We start from the raw sequence: 27479 nt of genomic DNA, 5'->3' as shown, positions 1-27479 counted from the left end.
ACGTCTAAACACAGCCCACGGTAAAGAAAGAGAAGTAGTAAATGTGAATGCTTTTCTCAATGGGTAGTCCACCTCGAGGGATCAGCGAGCCATTGAAAATCACATGTTAGTGCCTAAAGTGGGGCACATGACTGAGGCTGTGTGCACACAATGGTTTGGTATTTGTGGAATGCAGTTTACTGGTTGAAATAGAGATTAGACATAGTGTATTGCAAAAAAAAAAAGCATTATAAATTAGGCTAAATCAGGCCTGAGTAGCTTGATAAAACACCAACTTAATCTGATTTTACATTCTGTTCTTGTATATCTAATATATGGGGCATTCTACCGAATTAGTACAAAGTGCAGTCCCACAACAAGAAAAAAAATATTTAGACATAGATATTTACTAAGAATATGTTATGGTCTATTAAACACAAGATAAGATAAGATAAGCTTAATATATACAAAAACATCATTTATAGGGTACTTTATATTGGGAAGTAGCTGTTCCCAACCCTGACATCTACATTTTCAATTTCTGTAAATAACACTACAACATTTATTTTTTATTTTGTTCAATGGTGTATTTAGAAGATCGTAATGATTACATTCAAACAGAAGTTGGAATAGTTAGATTTATTGTGGGTATCACTGTCCCCAGTTTTCATGTCACTACCGAAACACAAGGGTTTTTAGTCCAATGGCTGGGCCTGGTTTTTAGCCACACTCCTGCATTTTTGACGAGGCAGTGACACGGCATACCTGTCCCTCATGGCTGATTGGCAAGTAGCTATATCCCATACTTTTGATATGAAGCTGTTCCAAAATCTGGTTGGCGTGCAACCTTAAGAATTGTCACTACCGAACACATTATCTTCAATTAAGTACACTTTTTCGGGGTTTTATGCAAAGTATTAGGTTTTTATGTGTGTAAACCTTATATAGTATATGGTGTAAACCTCTTCAAAAACGTGTTTGCTAGCCATGTACTTGCTAGCATTCTTTAGTTATGCTCAATTTTAGCTAGAATCGTCACTACCGAAACATATGGTTACGTTTCAGTAATTGACATGATCGTTTCGGTAGTGACTAAATGGAATGGTAAGCAGGTAAATCTCATAGTTTTGAAATAAATGTGTTTTTAAAGTCTGAAAATCAGTCTGTTACTTTGACAGCGCCACCATTTGGTAGAGCACATTTTGTGTATTGATATCTTGTTGAAAAAAAAATAAAAAAGTTGAACTCCATCTGATTCAGCCAGCTCTACCATCTGGTTGACGTGTTATGCACAAAACAACCTCTATATGTCACTGTGGTTCGAACAGAATGCCTTTCAGCTAGCTTCCACTGAGAAAGTTGGCGTGCTAAAAATTACTGCTGATGAAATCACTCTTTTTGCTCAACTTTTGTAAGGTAACCATATCATTGTTGACATATTTTAGTGTCAGAGCACTGACTGAACATAATTAGATAACTTGATGCACAAACAAAGTTTTAACAAGGGTGTAATTATTTTTTTGAAAATATGCTCAACGAACTGGTCGATTTGGCCTTTTATGGTAAACTAGCAATATGACTTTTTCAGAGTTTCAGAGATGTTTTTCAATACAATATGGTAAATAAATAGCTAGATTCATGGTAATATTACTAAATGTAGTTCTGCCTTATGAGTCTCAGAGTGAAAGAGTGGTAATAATTTATATAGTACCTTTCATGCATGGCATTCAGCCCAAAGTTGCACACAGATGAGCAAGTTAGGCCAACACAGGATATAGACATTTGCTGTTAGGCCAGTGGTTCCCTGTTAGGCCAATTCAGCATATACAGTAAGATGAGAACAAAATACTGCAGTCACTACTGAAACAGTGATGTTTTGTAAAAGGTTAAGTATATTGAGTTATCAACTAAAATGATACTGATTGGTTTAATGTATGTTCAATTTCGACAATCATCAACTCTGGAATCAATATGATCAGTATTATGCATGTTACAAAGAAAGTTTGGATTATGATTTTTATGAATTGTATAAATTGAACTTAGAAATTTGATTAAAAATGCATTTATATTAACTTAATTGTAAAAACCCTCAAGAAATATTTGTTAAAATACTATTTAGAGAAGGTAAAACAATCTTAACAGGTTAATATGATACTTTTTTTACTACAGTGTATGTACTATGTTTCGGTAGTGACCATTTTTGGTAGAGGAAAAACATTCCAATACAGTCTGAAAATACGATATAAAAATGTACGGTTCTTTTACTAGATATGTGTAATTTAGATATGGTACAAAATATATATGGACAAAGTTTTGGGAAAAAAACATAAAACATTTCAAAAAATGTCCAACCTGACTTTGGTCCAATTCGGTAGAATGGCCCATATAGCTTATTGAATTTATTTATTTTGACATGAATATAGTTTAATTCATCTGCATCACTTGCTCATTGGTCTTGCAACATACTGTAATCTGCACTATTTTATTCTAAACTATTCTACGTGTTCTTCTTGCGCTATATTAATATATATTTTCTTTATTTTTGTATGTCCTATAGCTATGTTGCAATGTTGGTGGAGCTTGGGACTTTTCATTGCCATTTCTACACTGTAGCTACTGTGCATATGATAATAAAGCCTTTGAATCTTAAATCTTTGAATCTAGAAAATGTTATTTAATAGAAAAAGATAATAATAGAAAACATAGAGAATATAGAGAATTCTGATAAATAATTTGAAGTTATAATATGCATTTAATTGTTTACAGCTTTCCTATTGCATACATGGACCTGGACATTTTAAATTAAAAAAAGTCCCAAAAATGATCTCACAAATGTACATGTAATCTATCTGGTTACTATTGCTAAAAGACAGTTATTACTAAGAGATTTAAGACATGCAAAACAAACTTTAAACTCAATATTTACTAACCTCCCACATTTGTTCCTATATAAACATAAAATAAACAGGTTTTCCATCAATTGAGGAACTTGTAGGAGACATACATTACATATGCTGCATATACACAAATATACACTCACCAAACAACAGGCTGTTTCTCAGAGAATGTTTTGATGGCTATAACAAATCTGTGTTGTATCACAATATTCAGCACAGACTGTATGCTTGGCTCCTGAGCAGAGCAAAGAACCCCATAGTTAACATAAATATTTATGTTTTATTAACCTTGCTCGGGTCAAAATGGTCCAAAATGCCAAGAGAGTTCTTCGTTGTGGGCCGCAGTTTAATCTAGTCCATCAGTTTTCTGTGGGATCCAGCATTCATGGAAGTCTTATTTAAGCTGACTCCTGTATATACAGAGTAAACATCATGAAATCCTCAGTGTACGCTAACAGAGTGAGGGGGCCTTGCATGTCTCAAAATGGATCACCGAGTGTAAACAGTGGGAGGCAGGCCTGGCTAACAGTTACCTCCGCTAAGGAGGCACTGTCACGCAGAAGTGGCCAGACTCGGCCCAGTCCGCCTAAATCACAACACAATTAGATTTTGTCAGAGGGAGTGACGCTCAGCAGTTGTTGTTACAAGGTGCAGGTTTATATGAACCAAAGTTTCCCAAACAAAACCATTTCCATGGATTGGCTTGATAAGATCCTTTTCGGAATGTCAGGAAAATCCTTAAGACCGCATTGATCGATATCTCTTTGGTAATTATTACTTAGGTCAGATACTGAATTTACTCAAAAACATACTTACACCATAGGTTTAAACCTGCCATGGCTCTAGTTAAAACATGTTCTCTATGGATAAAACATGTAGCTGATCTAAGAACTTTTATAACTAACACTGACAACCCCTTTCAAGATATTTTCTTGAGGAAGAGCAGCCCCATTCAGGTTCTCTGTCCATTAGCAGGTCTGTTCTCTCACTCTGTTTTCCCAGGTTTTTGTGTGCTTTAAAAACAAAGAAAAAGTATCCAAAAGGTGCATACATGTATGGTCTTTTGGATATGATGAATATTTCATTTCTTTGCAAGCACCCGATCACACAGACCAGGTGTTAACGAGTCTGGTTTGACTCTTACATGTCAACATTGTTGTTTGAAATGAACCGCATGCAAAATGAGATAGAGTTCATTTTAGAGACCAAACATTTCTGCTACTAACATAAAAGCAAAAAGAACATTTCCCATAACTAAAACAAAATATAATTAAGGGTTGTGCTTTGGATCAGCTCTGAAAAGTTGCCAATGTTAATGACTCACCGTCATGCAACTTCAGTTCACTTTTTATCGAACCTAATTCAGGGCAGTATGAGCTTCCTCATACCATGCTTGTCTGGGGGAAACGGAGCAAGCGTTTTATTCAAAGGGCACCCTCAATCTTTCATCTCCCATCATGATCCTACCAATCAGATCCCAGTTGTCTCTGCATCAGCAGACACTGAGCCAGGTCTGTTCCAGGTCCAGTCTGTCTGGGCCAAAGCTAAATTCTGCAGGTTTAGCCCCATCCTGCCTTCATGTTTCCAGTCAGCAGCTTCTCACTGCAAGGACCTGATACAGCTGCTTCCACATCTGGGGCCACAGTCGTACAGGTTGTGTGTGTGTGTGTAAGAGTGAGTGAGAGTGCCAAGAGCGGTGACTTTAAAACTGAGGCAAACTGTTAGACATTCATGTTGAATATTTATATTATAACTTACTGACAACAGTGTGTTCAATTGAAGAATATTAATCTACGATCAAAGACATGTTACAAAAGAGGTACTCGTCACAATAATTGTTGACAAATTAAGTCCAGTAATTTTATGTCATAATACAACAATATAGAATTGTGCACATGTGCTCATGCAAGCTATGGACGAAAACAATGAAGTCTGTTGTTTTCTGTATTTGATAGAGAGAGTGAGGAGGTTTCTTATTAGGAAATGGTACCAAGAAATTAAAATGTGTTCAGTTTCAGAATCATTTGTTCTTAATTTCGGTGGTCCTCTGGTGTGCAATGGGATGGCTGCTGGGTGTATTTCAATAGAAACTACATTTTGCAACCTGTCAGCAAAAGCTTGCAATTATATATCAAAGACTACGCTTGGTGTGAATGCTGAATATAGATTTATGGATATTCAAGGTATCATCAAACCAAGACCAAAATGATACAGCAGGAGTACTAGTTTTTTTTAAATAATGAATTGATGTTATGATTATTATTCCTTAAATAAGTAGATATACTCTATCAGGGTATATGCAGGAATCCTGAGGTCAAATTTAATACCTTTTAAGACCTTTTTTAAGACCCTTTCCATACATTTTAAGACCTCATCGCAACTTTGAGTTCTAACCGGTTACATTGGCGACACACTTTACTTCACATTTACTATATTGATTGTAAGATAGCACAACTAAACAGAGTGCAGACAGACTACTGTTTTGTTTGTCGACCTTACTCGTAATGTAAAGCGTCTTTGCGTCTAGAAAAGCGCTATATAAATCCCATTTATTATTATTATTATTATTATTATTACTACTGAAGCCTCCTCTCCACATGAACTTCAACCTCTCTGTGAAGGTCAGGTTTAATGCAGTAGGCTATGCTGCTTTGTTGCTTCTGTACTCTGTGCTCTTTCATTCCAGTAAAACTCCTCAGAAACCATTAGAAACCAGTATTTGACCAATAAACGAAACAATTGACAAAACTTTGAACTATGAAATATATTAAACTTTGGTGAGCTTCAGCGGGGTAATGCCAGAGGAGCTCCCTCACAAATACCGAGGGGTTAAATTGGGCTGGGGCTGTCCGGGGCTAAGCCCTGNCTGCTTGGACTCCCAGCAGCTTCTACTGAAGCCTTCCGAGTAAACGGCCAGAACGCCGACACCTCCTCATCTCCACCGCTCCAATGTTTTATTGTGTGTTGTCATAAGTTAGTCTCTCTGCGTTTCTGCGCTGAGCTAATGCTAATGCTAATAATGCAATGCGAGGAAAATAAAATGGCGGCTTCACAAAAGTTTTTGGGAGTTTGACGGGGCGTGGTTTGCAATCCGCCCAGCCAATCAGACACAGGAACCTTTTTCTCCCACGAAAGTCCCTGCTCTCTAGCAGGGACTGAAAAGGGGGTAAAAAAGGTTCTCTAGAACTAATTTAGTTCCTGGGACTTTTTGGTGTGAACGCAACTAAATCGTAGTTCTCAGGAACCTTTGTGGGAAGACTACTTGGTGTGAACGCGCCTATAGGGTCAAAGAGTAAGTCGATTAAACAAATTAAATTATCAAGCACAATGGCAAAACAATATCAGGTTAAAGCTTATAAAATGAGGACTTTCTGCTTTTCTTTGTTTTACATTTATTTTTAGGATTTTAAATTGTTGGTTGGAAAAACACATACGTATATGCTACATGACATCACTTTGAAAAGGTGGCATTTTTTTACATTTTGTGGAATTAATAATTACTGTGAGTTGTAGCATTAATAAAAAAAAAAAAGATTTGTACTTAATTATTTAATCATGGCAATAGAAAGTGAACTCAAACGATAGATTGCACGAAAATTTGTTTTCTCAAAAAGTGTCGATTGGATGTCTCTTGACAAAATGCGACTTGGGAGTTGTAGTTGACTTCTTGAACCATGTTTTTTTATGTACACAGTCTTGGACCTTTGACTTTTGTATCAAAGAACCAAACAGTATGGTCTTTAGGAGATTAGTATGCGACTACTTTTACTTTCTCAGATCGTACCCAACCCAAGCAGCAACACTTTTACCTGCAGTTAAACTTCAACATGCGTCAGACTGCAGGTAAGGAGTCCATCCCGTCTGTGCCGCTGAAAGGTGAGGCCGCCCGTCACCTGGTTCCTCTAGTTTACATTCCTGAAAAGACGATGACTGTCATTTGCGGTTCCTTTGTAGCTCGGCCAGTTAGCCACTTGTTGAACACGGACAAACAGCACCGGCATGTCGGAGTAAACAGCCGGCTCTGGGGAAGATTGCTAAAGGAGGAAGGCTTTTATATTTGGGGTAATGTGAATAACAGAGGCCAGGGAAAAGCACCACGGACGGGTTGAATAAGAAACAAACATGTTGTGATGGGGATAGCGAGATGAAGCTTTTATTGTAGAATCCGAACAGTTTCTAACCCTAATGTGTTTTTGAGCGATAGAAATATATATTTTTTTAATAAAGTTTGTATTAGAAATGTCATGGGGGACGAGTGTGATGAACAACAGGATAGAGAGAACATGGAGGAAAGAGAGAGAAAGGGAAACGGCAGAGGACAAAATGGGGGCGTAATAGAGGAAGCAGAGAGAGAAAGAGAGAGAGAACAGATGATTGCACGGAATGAAAGAGGGATTGAATGGGGAGGGAGGGGAGGAGATAAAGAGAACAGGGACGGGAGGGGGAGTGAGCGAGTGAGGGAGTGAGGGAGAGAGGGAGTGAGGGAGAGAAATGGTGGAGTGAGTGAGAGAGGGAAGTAGAGAGAGAAAATGAGAGGCAGCAGTGGGGGAGGGGAGGATGTGGAGGGAGAGCAAGCAAGAGAAAGAGAGAGACAGAGAAAAGAGGGAGAGAGAGAGAGATGGGGCAGGGAGCAACGTGAGAGCAAGACAGAGAGAGGGAGGGAGAGAGAGGAGAGGGAGAGAGATGGGGCAGTGTGCAACGTGAGAGGGGGAGAGCGAGAGGAGAGGGAGGGGTAAAGCGTGATGGTAACCGAGAGCAATAGACAGAAAGGGAGGGAGAGAGGAGGAAAGGGGAACAGAAAGGGAGAGAGAGAGAGACAGAGAGAAAAAGGGGGGGATGGGAAGAGAGCTGGAGAGAGAAAAACAGAAAGAAGGAGCAAAAAAAAAATAGGGAGTGAGCGAGGGAGAAGGAAAGCTCAAAAATCTCGCTCTATTTGGTGGTTTCAAAAACATGGCTGCAGCAAGAGAAGAAAAAGAAGAATGGCAGTGTTGGTTTTTACAAGTCCACACACACACACACACACACACACACACACACACACACACACACACACACACACACACACACACACACCAATGTGGATCAGTGTAAGGTTAACACTGCTCCATTTTACTGTGAGGTGGTCCTCTTCCTAAAAGGCTCAATGTTGAGTACAACAAATATTTGGGTCAATTGTATTTTAACCCAGATAATGACCTTTATTGCGGAGGTTTTTAAAGGGGCCATCCCCTCTGACACTACCAACACGCTCCTCATCTCCTCCTGGTTTTTCTAGATATTCAATCATGTCATTTTTGGGCTATACGTTTTTTTTGGTCTAAATTGACCAAATGTAAATATGCAGAATTAGCTTTTAGCAGTTCATGTTTGCAATGTACAGACAACAAATACTAGATTGTAGCAATACTAGTACTAGAATACTTGATTTATTTGTCATTGTAATCATAATTCTTCTCTTAGTCACATTTATTCAGTCTTTACACATCTGCAACACCTCATTTAGTTCAAGAGTTATCTTGAATCTGTTATAAAAGTTCCACCTAAGTTATCTCTTCCTCATCAGAAACATTATGATACCACTATAAGAGTGACAAAAAGAAGTACTCATGGAAACATTAACAAAAGGGGTGATGAAAATACATTTGGAAAAAATACATAACTTTTGAGTTGGAATCGATGACACATGTTGTCATTTTAAGCCTTCCTAGAACACAGGAAGTGCAGGAGAATACAGAAGTCAGGCCGACCACTATGGTATGATACTATGATCAGCACTGCCATGTTTCTCTCTAAAACTCTGATAATATGCTTTTAGAAAATGTGTCAGTTGAGCCAAGAGAGCCAAACAGCATTACAACTCAGTAACTCTCCCAATGTGATCTCGAAGAACTAGTGCCAACAAAGGCAAAGAAGAACGAACTTGTCAGCAGTTCATTATCAGGGTGGTTAATAAGAGAGTTAGCCATGCAACTCAGTGATGCAACTGGCTAGTAATTTGGTCCAATTCTTAATAAAAGCAATTCATTCTTAGGGAAGTCCTTAGTTAAGGCAAATAAAGTCCCAAGTCAGGTCCCTCACCAGTCTCCAGTTCCTTAAGAAAGTGACCGCCACTCTATTTTAGTCCAAGTCACAGTGACCCAAGCCCACATCTCGTAGTAATTGCATCTTTAAATAGGTAAGTGTGAAAATGGGCAGTTCTCCAAGTGTCTGAAAATGTTTATTTGTAGGCAGTGGCCCCGGTGATTTTGTCCAATATAAGAAACACAGTTTGAACTTGTCCTTTATCACATTTCAAACACAATACACACAAAAATAACTTGTGAACCACAAGTAAAGCAAACTCAAGAATGCATTGCATCTATAGTCATTATGCAAGCAGGATAGAGGTGGTTGCTAAAGAGATGTAGTTATAGGGTGAGAAAACTCAAAAGTTCTGTAATTTAACACACACACATTATACTGGGTGTAGGAGCCAAAATGCTACAATATTTAGCCCGAGTTTATTATTTGTATTACAGGGTATATGCAGGAATCCTGAAGTCAAATTTAATACCTTTTAAGACCTTTTTTAAGACCCTTTCCATACATTTTAAGACCTCATCGCAACTTTGAGTTCTAACCGGTTACATTGGCAACACACTTTACCTCACATTTACTATATTGATTGTAAGATAGTAAAACTAAACAGAGTGCAGACAGACTACTGAAGCCTCCTTTCCACATGAACTTCAACCTCTCTGTGAAGGTCAGGTTTAATGCAGTATGCTGCTTTTTTGCTTCTGTAGACTGTGCTCTTTCATTCCAGTAAAACTCCTCAGAAACCATTAGAAACCAGTATTTGACCAATAAACAAAACAATTGACAAAACTTTGAACTATGAAATATGTTAAACTTTGGTGAGCTTCAGCGGGGTAATGCCATATAGGAGCTCCCTCACAAATACCCAGGGGTTAAATTGGGCACACGCATTCGATTCATTAACGTGTCCGTTCACACTAGACCACTAGACCGCTGGAAATGCTGGAAACGATGTAGTACATATGTCAGGCCTGTAAGTGGCGCTGCTGCCGCCCGAAATACACCAAAAGCAGCGAAGAAGACCCCGGAGCATGGTTGCCATGGTTGCCCTTCTGTTTATTCTCCGCGGTGGACGGCGTGTTCTCCTGCTGTATCTCTCAGGTAGTCCACCAGCAGATGAAAAACACCCACCTCTCCGCCTCTTCCAAGGAACGAGGGGACCGTGCGGCAGTTTCCGTAAAAAAAATGTTCCGCCGGTCAACATGTCCGTTAAAGTTTAAATCTTCCGTACAAAATTAGGAAAGTGCCGGTCAGAGGTCTTCTTTGTTATTTATTGAGCTTTAAAACAAATTGATAACGACTCTGTTCTCTGTATAATAATATAATAATATTTAATAAACGGTGCCTGCCTCTCTTTTCCTCCCCCTCTTCTGACAGCCCAGCAGCAGCAGGAGACGTGGGGAGAGGGAGGCGGGCTCTTTCATCGTTATCAGAAAATGATCACATAGGGTTGGACCCCCCAGAGCGTTGCGTATGCCGGTCTACCCAAAACTGTCTTGTGAGCTCGTGGCAGAACCATGAAACAAAAAAAACAAAATCCTTCGGACCCCCCCCCCCACAGAGCGGAGCAAGGCAACGAAACTTAAAATAAGAAGCAGCATTTTACGGCGCGCTATGCATAGGGCCGCCTTGAGGGGGTTTCCCGACATGTCGTTTCAGTAAATTAAAGGGTGTTTCATGTTGTCGTTGCTGTGGGACTTCTTAATACCTTGGAAAATGCCGTTTAATACTTTTTAATAGCCTTAATTTTCGCTAAATTGATTTATCAACTTTTAATACTTTTTAAGACCCCGCGGACACCCTGTCTATATTTGCATTGCTCAGTGTTTATTTACATGATGGGACTGTTTATACAAAAGTATCCTTTAATGTATGCGAACTAGTGAGTTTACAAGCAAAGTGTATAGAAATGTATTTAGCATAAATGGAACAAATACAACTACAAGGTATTTGTAAGTGTTTATTATCAATGTAAACTTTTTTTTAAGAAAAAATAATGTATAGGCACACTTTACATATTAAAATAAGACTCTCCAAAAGAAATATGAACATCTCTACATCAACTATGAACACATTTAAAAGGGACCTATATGTATATTCAACATGTTGGGGCTCTGAACCTGCTCCTGTGTTACTTCCACCACGTAAGAAAGTACAGATGTAATCATTGATCTTGTTCTAAGAGCACATCATGACCCATTTTGACTCACTATGTGGTTGCAGTCCAGAAAATGACAAGCTTATCTGGAAATAAGATGATTAAAATATTATGAACTTTAAGTAAAATAAATGGGAAACACGGGGAATGAACCATTTTAAATCTTAAGGTATTTCCCTTTCTTCCAAATAAAACACAGTCTGTGACGATGACATTTAAAACTAGAAATGTTAAAGCAAAGCAAATTATTTAGACATATAAATTAGATGTATACTGTTTGTAAGTAAACATAGCAATCTTAAATCACGTATTTGCATCACTCTTTCTTATGTACAATACAATACCTAATAGTTTGACAGTAAATCTGTACAAAAATATGTAAAATATATGTATATTTAGTACAAAACACTCTAGCAGCACAAGAGGATTATAAAACGTTACATCAAAAGGAAGATAGTGACATTACATCTGCACAAAACCCAGATTGTGTGTGGAGGCTGGATGGGAGCGGAACGTAACGACACACACGACATACAGAACAGCCTTTAGAAGAAGAATACTTTCCCTTTAAGCCCCTTGAGATGGCAGAGAAGGAACCACAGTTTCAGAGACAAATAGACTGGACAGACACATCAGTAGCTTTATCAACACACACACACACACACACACACACACACACACACACACACACACACACACACACACACACACACACACACACACACACACACACACACACACACACACACACACACACACACACACACACTTTGTATGTTCTTGACTTGTGTAATCTTCAGAAACGCTGTGTTTTGTTTCGCTTCAGTGAAAGATGAATTATGGAAAACAGAAGAAACCCTGGGCAGACAGAGATAACATCTCTAGGTTTTACAATCCAAGCAGAGAAATGACAGCTCAATGAGTTGCATTAAGGTGGACTTTTGTGATATTGCATAACTTCATACAAAGTCACACAAACATCAGAGTCTTGAACAAAGAGCTGCTGGAGAAAAGAATTGAAAAGAGTTCAGTGCAGCCCTTTTGTATGTGTTTTGGGCAAGTCTTTCTTTCGTCATGAATAATGATGAAGACTACATGATTGTACTGTACTCAAGTGTCCACTCTACTGAAGTGTCCTTGAGCAAGACATGCAAATTCTAAAAAGCAGTTTTTTCCGACCTCCCTGTGTTTCAGCAGAAAAGGGAACAACATTTAAAAAGCCACATCTTTTTTTGAAGCTTTGGATCCAAGCTGTGACTTTGAGGAGTGCTCCTAAAGCTCCGGGTGAGGGGTCAGTGTTATCTTCGGCAGGCGTATGCGTTAATGTTTTTGATGACATAAAAGCCAATGGTCATGGGAGGCATGGCTATTGTCCGTCCAGCCCTCAATGTCTTAGGCTTTAACTCGGGAAATGTCTCATTGTCCACCATGAGCAGCTTCTCCCCGTTCAGCTGGACATATCTGTAGGATTAAAGAGGAACAATTCAAAACATATGTAGGTCAATGTGACAGAAAGATAAGACGGGGTTTTCACCTCCCCAATAAAGTGAAGCAAAATGTAGCAGCTCTCTAAAATGCTTTTGATTCTGTCTGTGTCCACGTGGGGGAGCTGTTGTAAAAAAAATTGCAATTTCACAACGACTGTGGAATTACAAACAGTTGGAGCACTGAAACAATCCTCTTAAAAGAAATGAAAGGAAAGAAAATACTCAACAATTACTTTTTGTATTTGCAGTATGTTTATAGAGGTACACAAATTATAACAGTACAAATAAAGATTATACAATACAGCCTTTAAAGACAAATTGTTAGGAAAAAATGTTGATATAATGGAATTTCTCATACCCATAAAATTACCATTTTTACTACACATTTTAGTAAAAAGTTCCAATAAATTAATTATTGTAAACACCTAAAAAAAAAAAAAGCTTTATTTTCCTTATTCGACCTGTTACCATAATAACATATTCAGAATACATATTGTTAATGAGATGCTTCAACACATCACAGTTATACTTTAGGGTGCAGTTCTTTGTAAAAAGCGATATAGGCTGAATACAAGCGTAATGTTATTAGAAAAATATTCTACAATATTTAATAAGACTTTTCGCACAACAGTCACCTTGAGTCAGACTTTCAGTATTTCATATTCCTTGTTTCTCTTTATATTTACAAGTATATTAAAGTCATTGTAAGAGTTCAATAATAAATCATGCTCCTAAGAAATAACCACCTTGTATTGTATTTTTAGTATACATTATCACCTTTAACACATACCTTTCCAACCTCACAGTGCCGTTGTTATTAGTAACCATGTTTTTTAAAAATATATTAAACTATAAAGTTCACAATAACGTAGAGATTAAGGCCAATAGTCTGTAAATGTTTATGTGAACCTCAAAATTCAATAAAATATCATATTAAATTATACTTTATAAGGAAAAGTTGCTCAAAGCCTTTCTGGAACACCCAATGGACCTAAATACTTGGCCAGAGTTGAAAAGTACCTCTGTACTCAGAAATGTTTATAGACATCTGGTGTTGCTAAATTCTTCATAAAAGTTTCCCTGCGCTGCGTGTGGTTAAGGAAAGCAGTTAAGTCCTGAGAAAGGCCCATCGTTAGCTTTCTCTCCTATTAATTACCCTGCAATCCTGTTCTAACACCTAAAACATCCTCCATCCTTATGGTGTTATTCAAGGATCATGCCTAGCCACCATTAGGGCCCAATGCCGGTATCGTATAACACACACACACACACACACACACACACACACACACACACACACACACACACACACACACACACACACACACACACACACACACACACACACACACACACACACCTGAGACTGTTATTCCAGGACTTGAGGCTTAAGCCTGAGTCTCAGAATAACAGGTTTAAAGGAGAGGGAGAGCCTGAACCTTTTGGGAAATGTGATTTATATGACCTTGTTACATGAAGTGTAATATACCAGTTATATACTTATAAGTTTAGATAGCAAAAATATGAAAGGAAATAAAAACCCATACAAGATTCACCTGTCGCAGACTCCAACAAAAGGCCTTCACACAACACACCTTTCGTTGATCTAAATGTGTGAATATTTTGTGACTCCTTTGTCCGACTAATGTGTAACCTGTTTATACTATCATACTGGCAAAATAATAATAAAAAAGAAAAAAATGAAAGATAGAGTTGGTAATATTTAAGAAAGCATTCTAACATTCTGCAGTCTATATTAATTGTTCATTGAAAAAAGTAAAAGGGTTCAAACTGTATTCCTTTCTTTTTGTTTCATTCTTTGAGTCGCCTAAGCTATCTACCGTCGGGTTAGGCATGAAGAAGTAAATGCTTGTAGGTTTGTGGTGTGTCTTCACACAACATGCTGACCCAGTGTGAATTATAGCACTCAAGTCCAACACCCACTGGTTTCTTAAAATGCATTCACTGCAGCGTTTGAAGGGCCAGCTTAACACCCTATTAAGGGTGGAAAAAAATAAAACAATTAAAGACCCATAAACTTGTTTAGAGAAGTTCTCATTATCCCTATTCCTCATTTAAATTCCTTTCACACGTTTGGAAAAATACGAGCTGTTTTGGTAACCTGGTTCTGTCCTCAGTGCTTTTGTCTTGTTTGATTCTCCCAAATGAATTGCCCAGGATATTCTAAAGAAAACAATAACCCGATGCCGCTGAGTGTGTATGTGCACGTGTGTGTGAGAGGGGGGGGCGGTACTCACTTGGCCCTGAGTCCGTCAGTGCCGTAGGGTTGCAGCAGGTACTGATGGACGATGTTGTTCCGTAATGTCCCCGCCAACTTGATTTTCTTTCGCGACCGATGCAGGTTGATGATGTAGATCGTTATGGACCCTCTCACATAGTTATGGCTAGTGCCGCAAAGACAATGAGGAAAATCTCATTAGTTTTCCTTTACCTTAAGGAAAGACAATCAGGAAGATAAAAGGCTCCTCTCCACATCTGTTAATATGGATTTATTATAGATATTACGTTGCCATGTTGAATCCAATTCTCCATAATTAAAGATGACTACAAAGAGAAGGAAGCCTTTGATATGTTTATCACACATAGAAAGAGGATCAAAGCACAACTCCTTGATCTAAACTGGATCAAAAGGCAAGCAGAAAAATAATACAGAAAGATAAAGTATGCTTAAGAATGGAATTCCATTAAGCAGCAAGTTATCCTCTATATTTAGTTTGAACCATAATAAACCACATTTCATTTTCAAAGCCTTTATGATTCCTCTAAAGGCTATCTGATGCTAAAATCTGCTTCTCGTGTACAGTGTCCAATGTTTAAATCTGACGCTGTACAGCCCAGGGTCAGATGAAGGGTGTGAATGCGACAGGCAACTCTTCTTGAGTTACACAGACAACAGAGTGTGAGTCCCGCTGCTGAGAGCAAAGCACTGGGGACTCAACTTGATAGGGAGACTGGCCAGAGGTAAATAACTAAGCGAGACATGATCAAATCTAATAAGGGCCCAGATAGGAGGACAAAGACAACACAGCTTTAGTGAAAACCACATGTTCGCCTTGGTGTTCGGGGCTGGTAGACGATCCTCCCTGTTCCCTCCTCCATAATCTTATATCTTTAAAGAGATCTTGGTTTTTGGTTGGATGTTTACCTTGGCTCTTTCGGGACCAGGGTGAGCAATTTATTTCATTAACTCAACAAGACTGACTATATTAGATATATTCACAGAGAGAAATAAAGTATTGAGGGAATGCTGTGTGTCTGGCTCCGTGTTAAACTCTTGCAGCCTTGTTTTTGAAAACTGTGGACCATGGCTCCGAATAATAGATCAGATGGTTAGATGGAGGCAGAGATAATGACCTCTCAGGCCTTTCAAATGATGAGGTTCTCAGCGATCCAAACCAGGAACATAAACATGTGTTGATGGCGTTTGATGTCGGAGCGTCGCTGGAAAGTGTAAAGAAATGGCAAGCAAACCACTAAAAGGGGTAAAAGTGCAGTGAAAGTCACATATCTAATCTGCAAAGACTTTTTAAACCAGGGACATCCTGAGCACATTAACAATAGTTGTTGTCTTACACAAACCACTAAGACTACAATGGTTTGTCCTTTTTAGTGCTGACCGTGTTCCTCAAGGTTTCACAAATAACCACAACTGAAACGTCGTGTCTTACTGACTGATCAAATGAATCCTTTGGTGCATTAGTGGAGCTAAGCCACTTCTCCATGCATACCAGGTGTCTACTTTGAGAAGTATTTCAAATATTTGCGTGTATGTCATCAGGCCTCATGTGTGTGTTGGTTATGCAACTCCTGCCCAGTTATCGGCCATCTTTAGGTGCAGCGTTCCACTATTTTTCTAAGAGATGCAGCACCTGTAAACGCAGCCTGTCTAGAGTAAGGCCGTAAGTCTAGCCTGGTGCTGACAGCTGCTGGCCTGGGTTAAATGATAACCTTGAACAGACCATGATGGCACTCTTTATCTCCTCCAGGCACAGACCGCCTTATTGTCCCTCCCCCTCCAATACCCCCCTCCAGCCAATCTGAGATGGGATAAAGGCCGAGCACAGCTTTCAGCGGCTCTTTGACGGCAGGGAGACAGAACCCACACACCTGATAAGTGATACCCGTTAACTTTTATAGGCTCTGAGCTGTGAATGAGCGGGTGTCTGTGGTCTGCTTATTTATGGGAAGCCGAATGGCCCGGCCTGGGGTTTTGTTCTTCCTCACCAGACACTGAGCCTCAGGTGATTGCATGAGGACACGAAGAAGAACAAGTTAAAACCGCAGCGGTCTGTTTTCCATCTAAATCCTCAAGGACATGTAAGTATCGCTACACCTCACTGGAAGGCTGAGAGGATGTGTGCTTCGTCATCTGTCAGCTACAAAAGAGACCAAAATCACAGTTCATAATGATGCCGTGTTAAGGGGGTCACACTGTAGCACGTACTTGTAGTAGCTGGTACAGTGGGCGTAGATTTGCAGCTTGTCCCGTATGACTCGTCCTGGTTGTGGCTTCCGCTGCAGTCCAGCCACCCGCACGGCTAAAACCCTCGGACCAACCAGACGCTTGTAGACCAGAGAGAACCAGTAATCCTGTAAGAACAAAACCATTGCACACACACACACACACACACACACACACACACACACACACACACACACACACACACACACACACACACACACACACACACACACACACACACACACACAGCGTTACTTTGAGGAAGGTAAGGGTTAATATGATCATGGTCCCTGTGTTATAAGAAAGTCTTGATCTGACGCTGGCATTGAAACAATTTAAAAGCACTGCAAACCACACTGTAAGTAAATGCAAGGTTAAATCTAATATACAAAGTTTTATTAAAAGAGACCATTTGTCACAAAGAAGCCTTGTTGGATTCTGGATTCCCATGAAAGGAAATATTACTGAAATCTCCATTTTGATTATCCAGCCATGAAATGTTCTGGTGATTACGGTTTAAGTTTCATACACTTTGAGATGTACAAATGTGCCTGCAAAGCAGCTGGTCTATGACAGAGTGAAAGTAGAGATTTATTGAAGGGAAAATGCCAATCCAATATATGTCAACATTTTGACAGCTGCCATTTCGTTGGAGCTGATTGGCCCTTGTAACATGTCACATAGTATAAATGCAAGCGCTGACCGTTTTCACATTGACAGATCATAAATACGACATTTTTACAAAATATTATGCTCCATTGTGAATTGCTGTTTTCTGTTATCATTATTGAGTGGTCCACCATACTGTGTCTCAGTCTATAGACTACACAGACTCAACACCTCTCCAAGAGACCCAGAACAACATGTGTTCCTCAGGAAGTTCCCATGCAATCCTGCATATGGCAACATTTAAGGGCTTCTTTTTTCCATGCAGACTTTAACTTAATTTGCTGCCAAGGCATCGAAGAAGCAGAGCACAGCATGGAACTGTATAGTGTTGGCCACAGGCACAGGGATGGATGGGTGCATGTATGGCCAGAACTGTGATCTATGATTATTACATGAAGTATAAAACAAAGAACAGCTATGAGTCCGAAGCTTTATTTGAGCAAGATGGCCGGAGTGATGCTATACTCTTGCTTGGGGTTTAAATGTCACAACTCAAGTAAGAGAAACCATCAATGAATTGGTATACTTTAAACCACGACTGCGTTTAAATCCCCAACCAAATATTGTGCGGACATAACATTTCATTTTTAGAGGAAAATCTGATATGGTCCTAATCCTAAACGGCCTCTCTTTGTTTTCTGTTTCCCTGTCCAAGTGCTTATCTTTCTCATCCTGTCCTTTTGCCTCCAAATATTCAGATAACAAGTGGAGGAACAAACATCCAGATACTATACAAACCAAGAAACACAGTTAATAACAGGCAGGAACAAGTTACCTAGTATAATGTCATGGACTGAGGAAACGTAAATCCATGCACCAGAGACCAATAACACCCAACCTGCCCAGAACATGCAGATCATAACAAGGAGAAAACACAATTAACCGTTAGTGTTTATTGTAATAGGCCAAATGAGAGTCAGACTATTTGGCTGAGACGCTGCTAATCCATGAGATCATTAAGTATGAGGTCATACTATAACATTGCATATAGCGGCAAGTTAAAACATGTGGGTGTTTTCAATTAAAAAACAATATTCAGCAAGCTCTAATTGAGCTTTCCAAAATATACTAAAAGATGACAGCTGTAAAAAATGAGGAGAAAAACAAATCCAGGAAAAGGTCAAAGAGATGCAAGTATACCCACAATATGCTGCTATTAAGGTTTGCTAGTTGGGGGGGGGGTCCGACCTCATCTCCCTGATTTCTATGTGCTTTGCAACTGCCTTTAATTTCCTGCAATATTGTCTCTCTTCAAAGCATTTGAAGGGCAATGTTTTCTAACAGGAGCAATATGCCTTCACACTGCCAGACACTAAATACTGGCATTTCTGTTTCTCAAAGATGAATCTTACTTGGCCTTAGTGTAGGAGTTTACAAACCAGGCGTGTGGACTGTAAACAAAACAAAGGTTATTTGATAAAGATTGGGACAAAAGCGCAAGGAAAGAAAAGGCAGAACTGTGTTAAAAGGAAAGGTAGTTGATTCATTCAGGGGGAAGGAGGGTTCAAATGGATTCTCCCATTGGAGGAGTCGTCCTATAGGAGAAGGGGCCAGGTCATAAATTTCAAGGACAGGTTGGCCCTGCAGTGAATTCTCTCAGCAGGTAGGCTGGGGCAACCTCTAGACATCCAGCCATGTTAAAAGCATTGTGATCCTAGCGGGACGCCGCCATTCCTGGAAAAAGAATGGAGAGGAAAGGAGAAGAAAGATGAAGCTAAACGATACAAACGAGGCGGCTTGGCCAGTTTCTTTTCTTCTTTTCCTCCATCTTTCTCTGCTTCAAAAATATCGGGTAAAGAGGACAAAGGATTTAGTGAAACATTTTTACGATTTTGTAGAAATTGATTATTTCAGATGCGCAATAACATTAGTGGGTAAAATAGTACCATACTCATTCTGGAAGCTACTTATAAGCAGAACAGGAATAAAGTCATCTTGAATGATAAGAAATGTTTGATTCCGTCTCATTCCACTTGATTGTATGAGCAATGATTTACGATACAGGCCCCTAAAGCAACCCTCTCACCCTGCCCTGCCTCAGCTAAATATAATCCATTTCTTTAAAAATGTAATGTTTTGTTGTATGAACTTGGCTCATGTTAGACTTTTGTAACTCCAATTTGTTTCCCAGCTAAATTCAATCAGACTAAAGTCCCTACCTATCTCCTCTGTTTTACCTGCAAGAAGCATCTCATGTTCAGCTTTTAGTAAAAATAAAGGAACATTATAAACTTAAAATTAGGCCTACACATGCTTGTTGTTCAAATAAAAAAATCTTCATGAACAACTTGTAAAAAGATCAATGTGTGTCAGATGATTAATACTGTTGTTGTATTCTGTACCTTGAGGGACTTGGGATTGGGCTGGTCCATTTTAAACACTGTTGCAGGCTTTTTCACTAACATGCCTGTGTATGAGCGTCTCAGGTTGCAGATCTATCACCGGCCGACTGTCCCGCACAGAGAAGCGCACAGTTGTGATGGGGGTTGACGGGAGCAGTGACACTGTCCTGAGTTTCTGACAAAGGGCTAAGGTTACATGGCATTTCGCCCCCACGTCAAAGCACTCATCACCACTAAACGCCTTTCATCTCGCCTAATAGCTCCCACGGGAAAGAGCGAGAGGTGCTATCGAGGCACTGGCTCTGGCACAGAGAAGGTCCAGATAGTAACAGGACTACACAGGTCAGAACCTTGTTATCATGAGGAGAAAAGAGGAATTGAAGCCTTGAAAATAAGACCCAACAATCCTTGATGGACTGAGAGACTCACAGGCAGAGGGTTAAAGTTCTGGTCCACAAGGTGTGTGTATCCGTAGTCAAAGAACGAGTGACGCAGGACAACATCAATCCCCTGCACAGCAGCCATTCCCAGCGCGTTCACCCACCTGGAAAACATGTGAACACATACACAAAGAGACAAATTAGGCCTGCAACAGCAGATGCCTCTCATTGTGATACAGGTGGCACAGAAAGCATTGGAAATAAATATGTTTTTTCCTATTAGTTTATGAGTATTAAAGTAATCATTATCCACAGAACACATCGCGGTGGATTTAGCGACAGTATGATAGCAGTACTCACAGAAAGCCAGCAGCGTATGTGTCGGAGAGATTGTTGATGCCTCCTGCCCACGCCGGCCCGAGCCCACCCAGCCACACCTTCTTACCAGGAGAGTGTGTGTTCACCACCTGCATGGAGAGGGACAGAAACGCAGGTGTATCAGCAAAGTCAACCATGGAATCAAGTTTATGAAATCTAAAAAAAAAGTCATTTGAATCAATACATATTTTTTTACCAGTTAAATTGTCACTGTACTAAAATATGCTTCTCCTAAAATGACTGCATTTTCAAGACTCTAATGTAAAGTCACTCAAGTAGTAGTTAACAAACTCTACATGTGCAAAGAGACTGAACCTTAGAATTGCACAGAATAAAAATATAGCTACACAAAAAGCTGAACTCACTGACTTTGGCTGAGTGGTACTGCAAAAAGGAATCTCACTTTTGATACATTTCATTGAATGTTGTAACTTTTTTTCTTGGCAATGATTGCTTATTTTCCCCTGAGGCACTTTGGCACTGTCCATCTCTTACAACTCAGCAAGTCTGCCATATCAGCCAGTGTTGATAATATTACCTCACGGTGGAAGACAACCATCTTAACCCGAGGGCTCGTCTTGTGGTGAGCACATGTGGCTTTATCATTTTAAAAAGCTAGCTGAGGACCGATGCAGGACCTTGCAAACTCAAAAATGCTAATATAAATTGTGATTGAAATTAGTTGTTTCTTCCTATCCAGCCTGGAGGTGTTGTGAATGACCTGTGATATGACATCTGAAATATACACCAGACAAATACATGTTGTATCTACAGTACAGCTCTAGAACTGACATATGATATTCACCGAGGAGCAAGCAATCAAAATAGTTGATGTAAATATTTTCACTGTAGGAGATCAATTTCAGGACTTTAAGTAAAACTCAAGTACCTTGGTGACTTTATTAATCTGCTCTGTCAGTGTGTCCAACAGACGGGTCTTTAGGAAGTCCTCCACTTTCTTCACTCTGCCGTCCATATAATAACTGTAATGGAAATGCAAAGAAAATGCTGTGAGAGAAACACTCTGTACACGCTTTACAATAAGCAACAATCATTATCATCACATTTTTACAGCACTGAATGTTTAGAAAAGTGAAATGTAAGCCATATGTTGATTTTCCATCAAAACACACACCAAATATGAGTGTGTGTAACTTAAGTTCAATTGATTGATAAGAACTATATATTGTGTTCCTTCTACATCTTGGACCATATTTCAAAAGACTTTTGTTCCATACGCTAAACACAATGGACCAGGGTGTCTTCCTATTGGTTAGACACCCTCTATATTTCATAATAACATATCACACAAACAGGCGGGTCAATGGTAAGTTAAACTGTTCAACAACAATAAAGAAGCTTCACAAATTCTATACTAACGTAGCTGCGGTTCCTTCTTGGGTTGCATCAAAGAGCAATTGGAAGTACTGCGATTTCAAACTGACCAATGCAGACATCCATGTGTTTTAGAGAGAAAGACACAAAGAGAGATGATAATGAGAGATGATGTTAAGAGATGAAAGAAGAATGTTATGGATGTTAGAGCCAAAGTCCGGAGGAACATCACCCAGACAGAAAGCCTCTCCAAGATCTCTGCAAGAGTCCAAGAGAGGAAAACCAGAGAGCAACAACCACACACTCCTGCTTCAGGTCACATGATACACATAATACACAGTGTATGAAGACAACATGAGTGTTGAATTGATGATAGTTAAAGATATATCTCCTAACAGTATCCAAGATTCTCAAACTTTTTTTTTTTAAATTTTTGTATCTTCTTTCAGTAGTGTGGTTAAGTCACTTTGCTGAACTAATCTACATTAGTCAGGAATATTACCACTTAAATAAATATTTATAATTCAATGTTGTAGTCGACAGCAGAAGGATTTGAATGCTAACTTATAGATATGGTGAAAAAACGTTTTAAAAGTTGAATAACCCAGTAATGTCATATGAATGCATTCATCCGCTACATAAGTGATGGAAAAAGTGACACGTATGAGAATCAAATGACTCATGTGGAATCATTATTTTTTACAGCACCATGACAAAAGAAAATAACGAAAACAGACACAACACGTGCTTATTAGATATGTAAGAACAAATCTGTGAGTCATTGCAGAGCAGATTTCTATTCTGAAAACAACAAATGTTATTAATCAAATACCACATCAGCTCAGTCAAAGTTTTATTCCAATTTAGAATTACTACAAAACACTTGTAAACTGGGATGAGGGATTCAAGTTCCATGCTAGTAATCAAAGTCTCAACAAATTAAAGGGTGAAAAGGCAAGGGAGGTTTGCACTCCATCCAAAATAATAAGGCCAATAGACAAATAGACCATATCATCATAACAGCAGCATCAATAGTCTGATGTGTCAATAGAATCGCTTAGAAAACAGCTGAATTATATTCATGTGGGGTGTAGCAGTGTTGCAATCTGAGCTTAACCTCATTGAAAATGTTGTCCCCGTGTTGGAAGAGTCCCAAACTCCTGGCCTCAAACTGTAAACAACTCGTGGATTAAGTCATAGCTTTACACAAATTATTTGGTTATCCTGTCATCTTTCCAGAGAGCTCACAATAACTCTTCAGACCAGACCCCAGAGAAAGAAATTCCAGTTCATATATGGAAATGGAATAAAAAACTGAGCAAGTTATTTTATAGCTATACACTAGACGTGGGGGCACTGTAAATAAAGCTATTATGGTCAGAGTCTAAAAGAGAGCAAGGCAAAAGGGCAACATTTGCTTCCTTTGCTTAAGTTTGTTGGTTCATTAGAGTAGAAAACTCATCAAGAAATGAATATAAGGAAACACTTTAAGTACGTTGACAAGGATTAAGGGGATTTCAGCTCGGTATTCTTAGGATTGCCCAGGTCTAAGCTCCCAAAACAGAACTACCGGTAATAACTTTGTCCCTTGTTCATCCAATATATGGCATGACTCTTAAGCTGCCAGACTAAAATGCAGAAAAGAACAACACGGGGTCTGAATGTTTTCATACAAGATCCATTAGGTTCTAGCTCTCACTGTGCCAGGACTGCACTAAAGACAGCTCACTAATAAAACAATCAGCACTCTATTTCAAATGATAGCATAGACTACAGAAGAAGTGGATGTGATCAAATGCCAGACAGGGACGGGTTAAAGCAAAGAATATCAATACCAAACAAGCGAAAATTCATACATGTTAAATAATTTTTTGAGAAATGTAGAGTTAAATGAAGTCTGAGAAATACTAAAAATGAATAGTTCCTTTCACATGAATGTTTTGTTAGATAATGATCACAGAGGACTTGTTTTAAATGGTCTGATAGTAGCAGTCTCAGGACTTCTGTGAGTCAAATGCCTTGTGTGTTCGACATGTATCTGTTTTATTATGCCGCACATTTGAATGTCAAAAAGTCTTTTCGTGGTGAGTTGTGTTTCCATCTTCTGCATGGATTCCTCTCCTCATCCTTTTAACCTCTATTGTGTAAAAAAGTAAGAAGATGTGTTTCTTGATGTGGACCAGCAGGTTGAACCCAGCTGAGCGATGTGTAGTTTCCCTCAGGAATGCCATCAGTGATTTGACAGTGCCTCTGAGAGTCTCACATGAGAAAGGATGGGATCACAAACCTTTCACATGTATTTGTTCTAGCCTCAGCTGTCAATGCACGCACACCACTCATGCTGACAATGAACGAGAAAGGTGTGAGTATCGATGTAACCTTGGCTTTGAAATGTGGCTGTGTACAGTAGCTGCAAAGCATGTTTCGTTCTTTACACATACGATGTTTTATCAAGACAACATTTGCAAGGGAATTTTAAGGAGAATTTGCTTGAAACCCACCAGGTTCTTGAAAAAGGGCATTCTCTAGGCAACATATTGGCCTACAGATAGTAATAACAGAAATGTTGTATAAACAATTTGCACTTATCTATCAATCATTTTACACAAAATAAACAATTTAGCAAAAAAGTTTACGACCATAGCTGTCAAGACGTTTCATTGAAAACCACGACATGGAACCACCAGAGGAAAAGTCACACAATATTAATCTTCTGTGGACAATAAATCTATATCAATCTAATATGTGTTGAGGTGTGTTAGCGTGGACCAATGACGAGTCCTCAATGCATCTTGAGTGCATTAACACCTGGACTTAGAGATGTACACTCTTGTAAATATCAGCTCTGAGCAGGGCCACGGAGCACAGCGAGGTCTATCCAGAGTATGTGGTGTGAGCACCACAAATTAAATTATATTGACAACAATTGTATTGGCCTGAAGGCAGAAATCTTAGACCTATATATTTCAAATACTGAGTAAACAAACTCAAAACAGTCAGCATGGTTACACACCACCAGAGGTATGCGACAAATGTTTTTTCTCATCATTTGGGTGAATTTGACTTTAAGTATCAACAGAAAAAAACTGATAGAAATCTGTACATCCAGACAACCAGGCAAACATCTTGAGAAACAATGGGCACACTATCTAAAGTCTGAGATAACATTAAACAGCAGAAAGATGGAAGGGAGGGGGGAGAGACACAGAAAGAGAAAGATCATGTTTTGTTTGTGATTCCAAAAATGCATAAGCAGCAGTAACTGAGGCAAGATGCTCCAAATGTCAAACTTAAATGTTGTGGAAAAAACGTAATAACATAATATCAATGCTTTCAGCTTTAAGCCATGGACAGCCTGTCTAGAAAATCGATATGATTCTCTAAAGTTTATAATGAACGCTGCGTTTCCAACCTGCTACGCTTGATACACACACAACTAGCCAGCTGCAAAGGAGTAAACACCGTGTTGTAGACGTGTTAATGAGTGGTCCCTACTTTTATACGTTTGAATTTTTTTGTAGAGGTCAGAGTTGCCGTCTGGAAGGCTGGTTAAACAGGAATCTGGATCTCTAGTGTAAAACGGGCTAATTGACAGAGGGAATGAGCCAGAGCATATGGTTTGATTTTAACAGTGTGGGTGGTGTTTTTCTAAGCCTTACTGACAGCCCTGCCTCCTTCCGTTTCTTCTAACTTCTCCTAATTAGACCTGACCTTCACCTTAATGACCATTCACTCAGTCGCACAGGGTGTGTCTGAGCGTACAGAGGGTGTGTCTTTATAATCTAACACGTGTTTAAAGACATACTGATAAAACATGGGACAAAAGAGCTAACCATTGATACTAAGCATTCCTACACGATGTGCAATAGACAAATTGCAGGTGTTACTAATTTAACACACAATCTCTCTCTCTCTCTCTCTCTCTCTCTCTCTCTCTCTCTCTCTCTCTCTCCACATTATGCATCAGTCTCTCTCAGTAACACGCTTTAAATTGATTGTTGCTGCATGACAGCATGGATTCGGTGGTAAACTATGGACAAAATAATAAAATAGAAAAAAAGGGTAAAATACCTACTGTTGCCACGTAACTGCATCTACAACAGAGCCGGCATTCTTCATGAACCTGAAAGTCAGAAAAACAGAGTTATCTTCATATGAGTGGACCTCTTTTTAGAAACTGGGTGTTAACAAACTCATTTTCACAGTTATTTTAACATTGAACCTACAACGTATCTGCTAACACATGGGAATATAAGACAGGAAGGCAGGGTGCAATATCCTTGTTTATGGTTTTAACACAACAGATTTGAAAACCAGGATGTGAAAAAGATACTACTTTTATGTGGAGTAAGTCAAACTGTTTTCAAAGAGTAAAATAACTTTACTCTACTCTTGGTTGATATGTACATCTAATGGAATATGTCATAGTGTTGGTTAGATTAAGTGAAGACAATCCAATATTCTATAGGGGAAGTAAGAGCTTAATTAAGACGGTCAACCTACAGACATAGACAGATTTCCATTTGAAGCCCAGTATACACCACATTTTGTTCAAGCCAAGAAATACACCGTGTTTTCTTGAGCTTTTTCCGCAGCCTGTACAGTTTGCTTTAATTATGTTAAATACAAACTCCTGCACACAAACAACAACTCAACACATACACACTGGGTGTTTCTCAATCTCGAGTCACTTGCTTCAGAAGCGAGGCAAGAATCCTTCCTGGCATTCGGAAAATGAAGAGTGGAACAGGCAAGTGTACAGGTGTGCATCATACGAGAGGCCCCGCCTTACATTTTCCGCCACAGAAGTGCTAAAAATGCTAAAAATGCTAACTTACTTCCGGGTTTTAGGACGCGTCACTGCGGTTCTCTAATGGTCCGTGCGCAAAGCATTGTGGGGATTTTAAGACTGCGGAGTCTACACATGTGCAGCCTAGAAATTTCTCGCTACGAAGTACGCCGGCCTCGGTAGAATTCCAAGTATGCTGGACATTTGAACAGTCCTTCGGCGGCACTCAAGGGCGTAGTATGCTTGAAATAGTGGCTCTAGAGCAGCTTTACTCCACATTGAGAAACACCCAGTGACTCGTCTGCCTTCCTCCTCCTGGGCTTCTGCATCTCTGTGTGTCTACCTGACCCAAATGTCTCCATATTTGGGGGTAACAGCTTGGCTTTAATGTGTCTCTCTAAACTTTCACCCCTCCAGCTTGTTTAGTCTGTCCAGCTCTGATATTTGGACTGTTGAGCAGCTCAGTGTCTAATTCATCTTATTTCCTGAGAGCAGTAGAGTAGT

At 39.3% G+C, this 27479-nt stretch overlaps 1 protein-coding gene across 1 annotated transcript in view; it reads right to left on the bottom strand.

The window, feature by feature from the left end:
• Nucleotides 1-11867: 11867 nt before the first annotated feature.
• Nucleotides 11868-27479, bottom strand: part of hpse2 (heparanase 2) — a 46813-nt gene continuing 31201 nt past the window's right edge. Inside the window, exons 6-12 of the mRNA XM_010782369.1 lie at nt 26262-26309; nt 21741-21834; nt 20834-20940; nt 20523-20637; nt 17065-17210; nt 14858-15004; nt 11868-12573 (exon numbers count right to left, since the gene is read on the bottom strand). Coding sequence (XP_010780671.1) covers nt 12411-12573; nt 14858-15004; nt 17065-17210; nt 20523-20637; nt 20834-20940; nt 21741-21834; nt 26262-26309 — 820 coding nt within the window. The 3' untranslated portion in view covers nt 11868-12410. The remainder of the gene's footprint in view (nt 12574-14857; nt 15005-17064; nt 17211-20522; nt 20638-20833; nt 20941-21740; nt 21835-26261; nt 26310-27479) is intronic.

This window comes from Notothenia coriiceps, unplaced genomic scaffold (genome assembly GCF_000735185.1).
Source record: "Notothenia coriiceps isolate Sejong01 unplaced genomic scaffold, NC01 NC01_scaffold00024667, whole genome shotgun sequence".
NCBI classification, from domain to species: Eukaryota; Metazoa; Chordata; class Actinopteri; order Perciformes; family Nototheniidae; genus Notothenia; species Notothenia coriiceps.
This window is presented reverse-complemented; position numbering and strand designations above follow the sequence as displayed.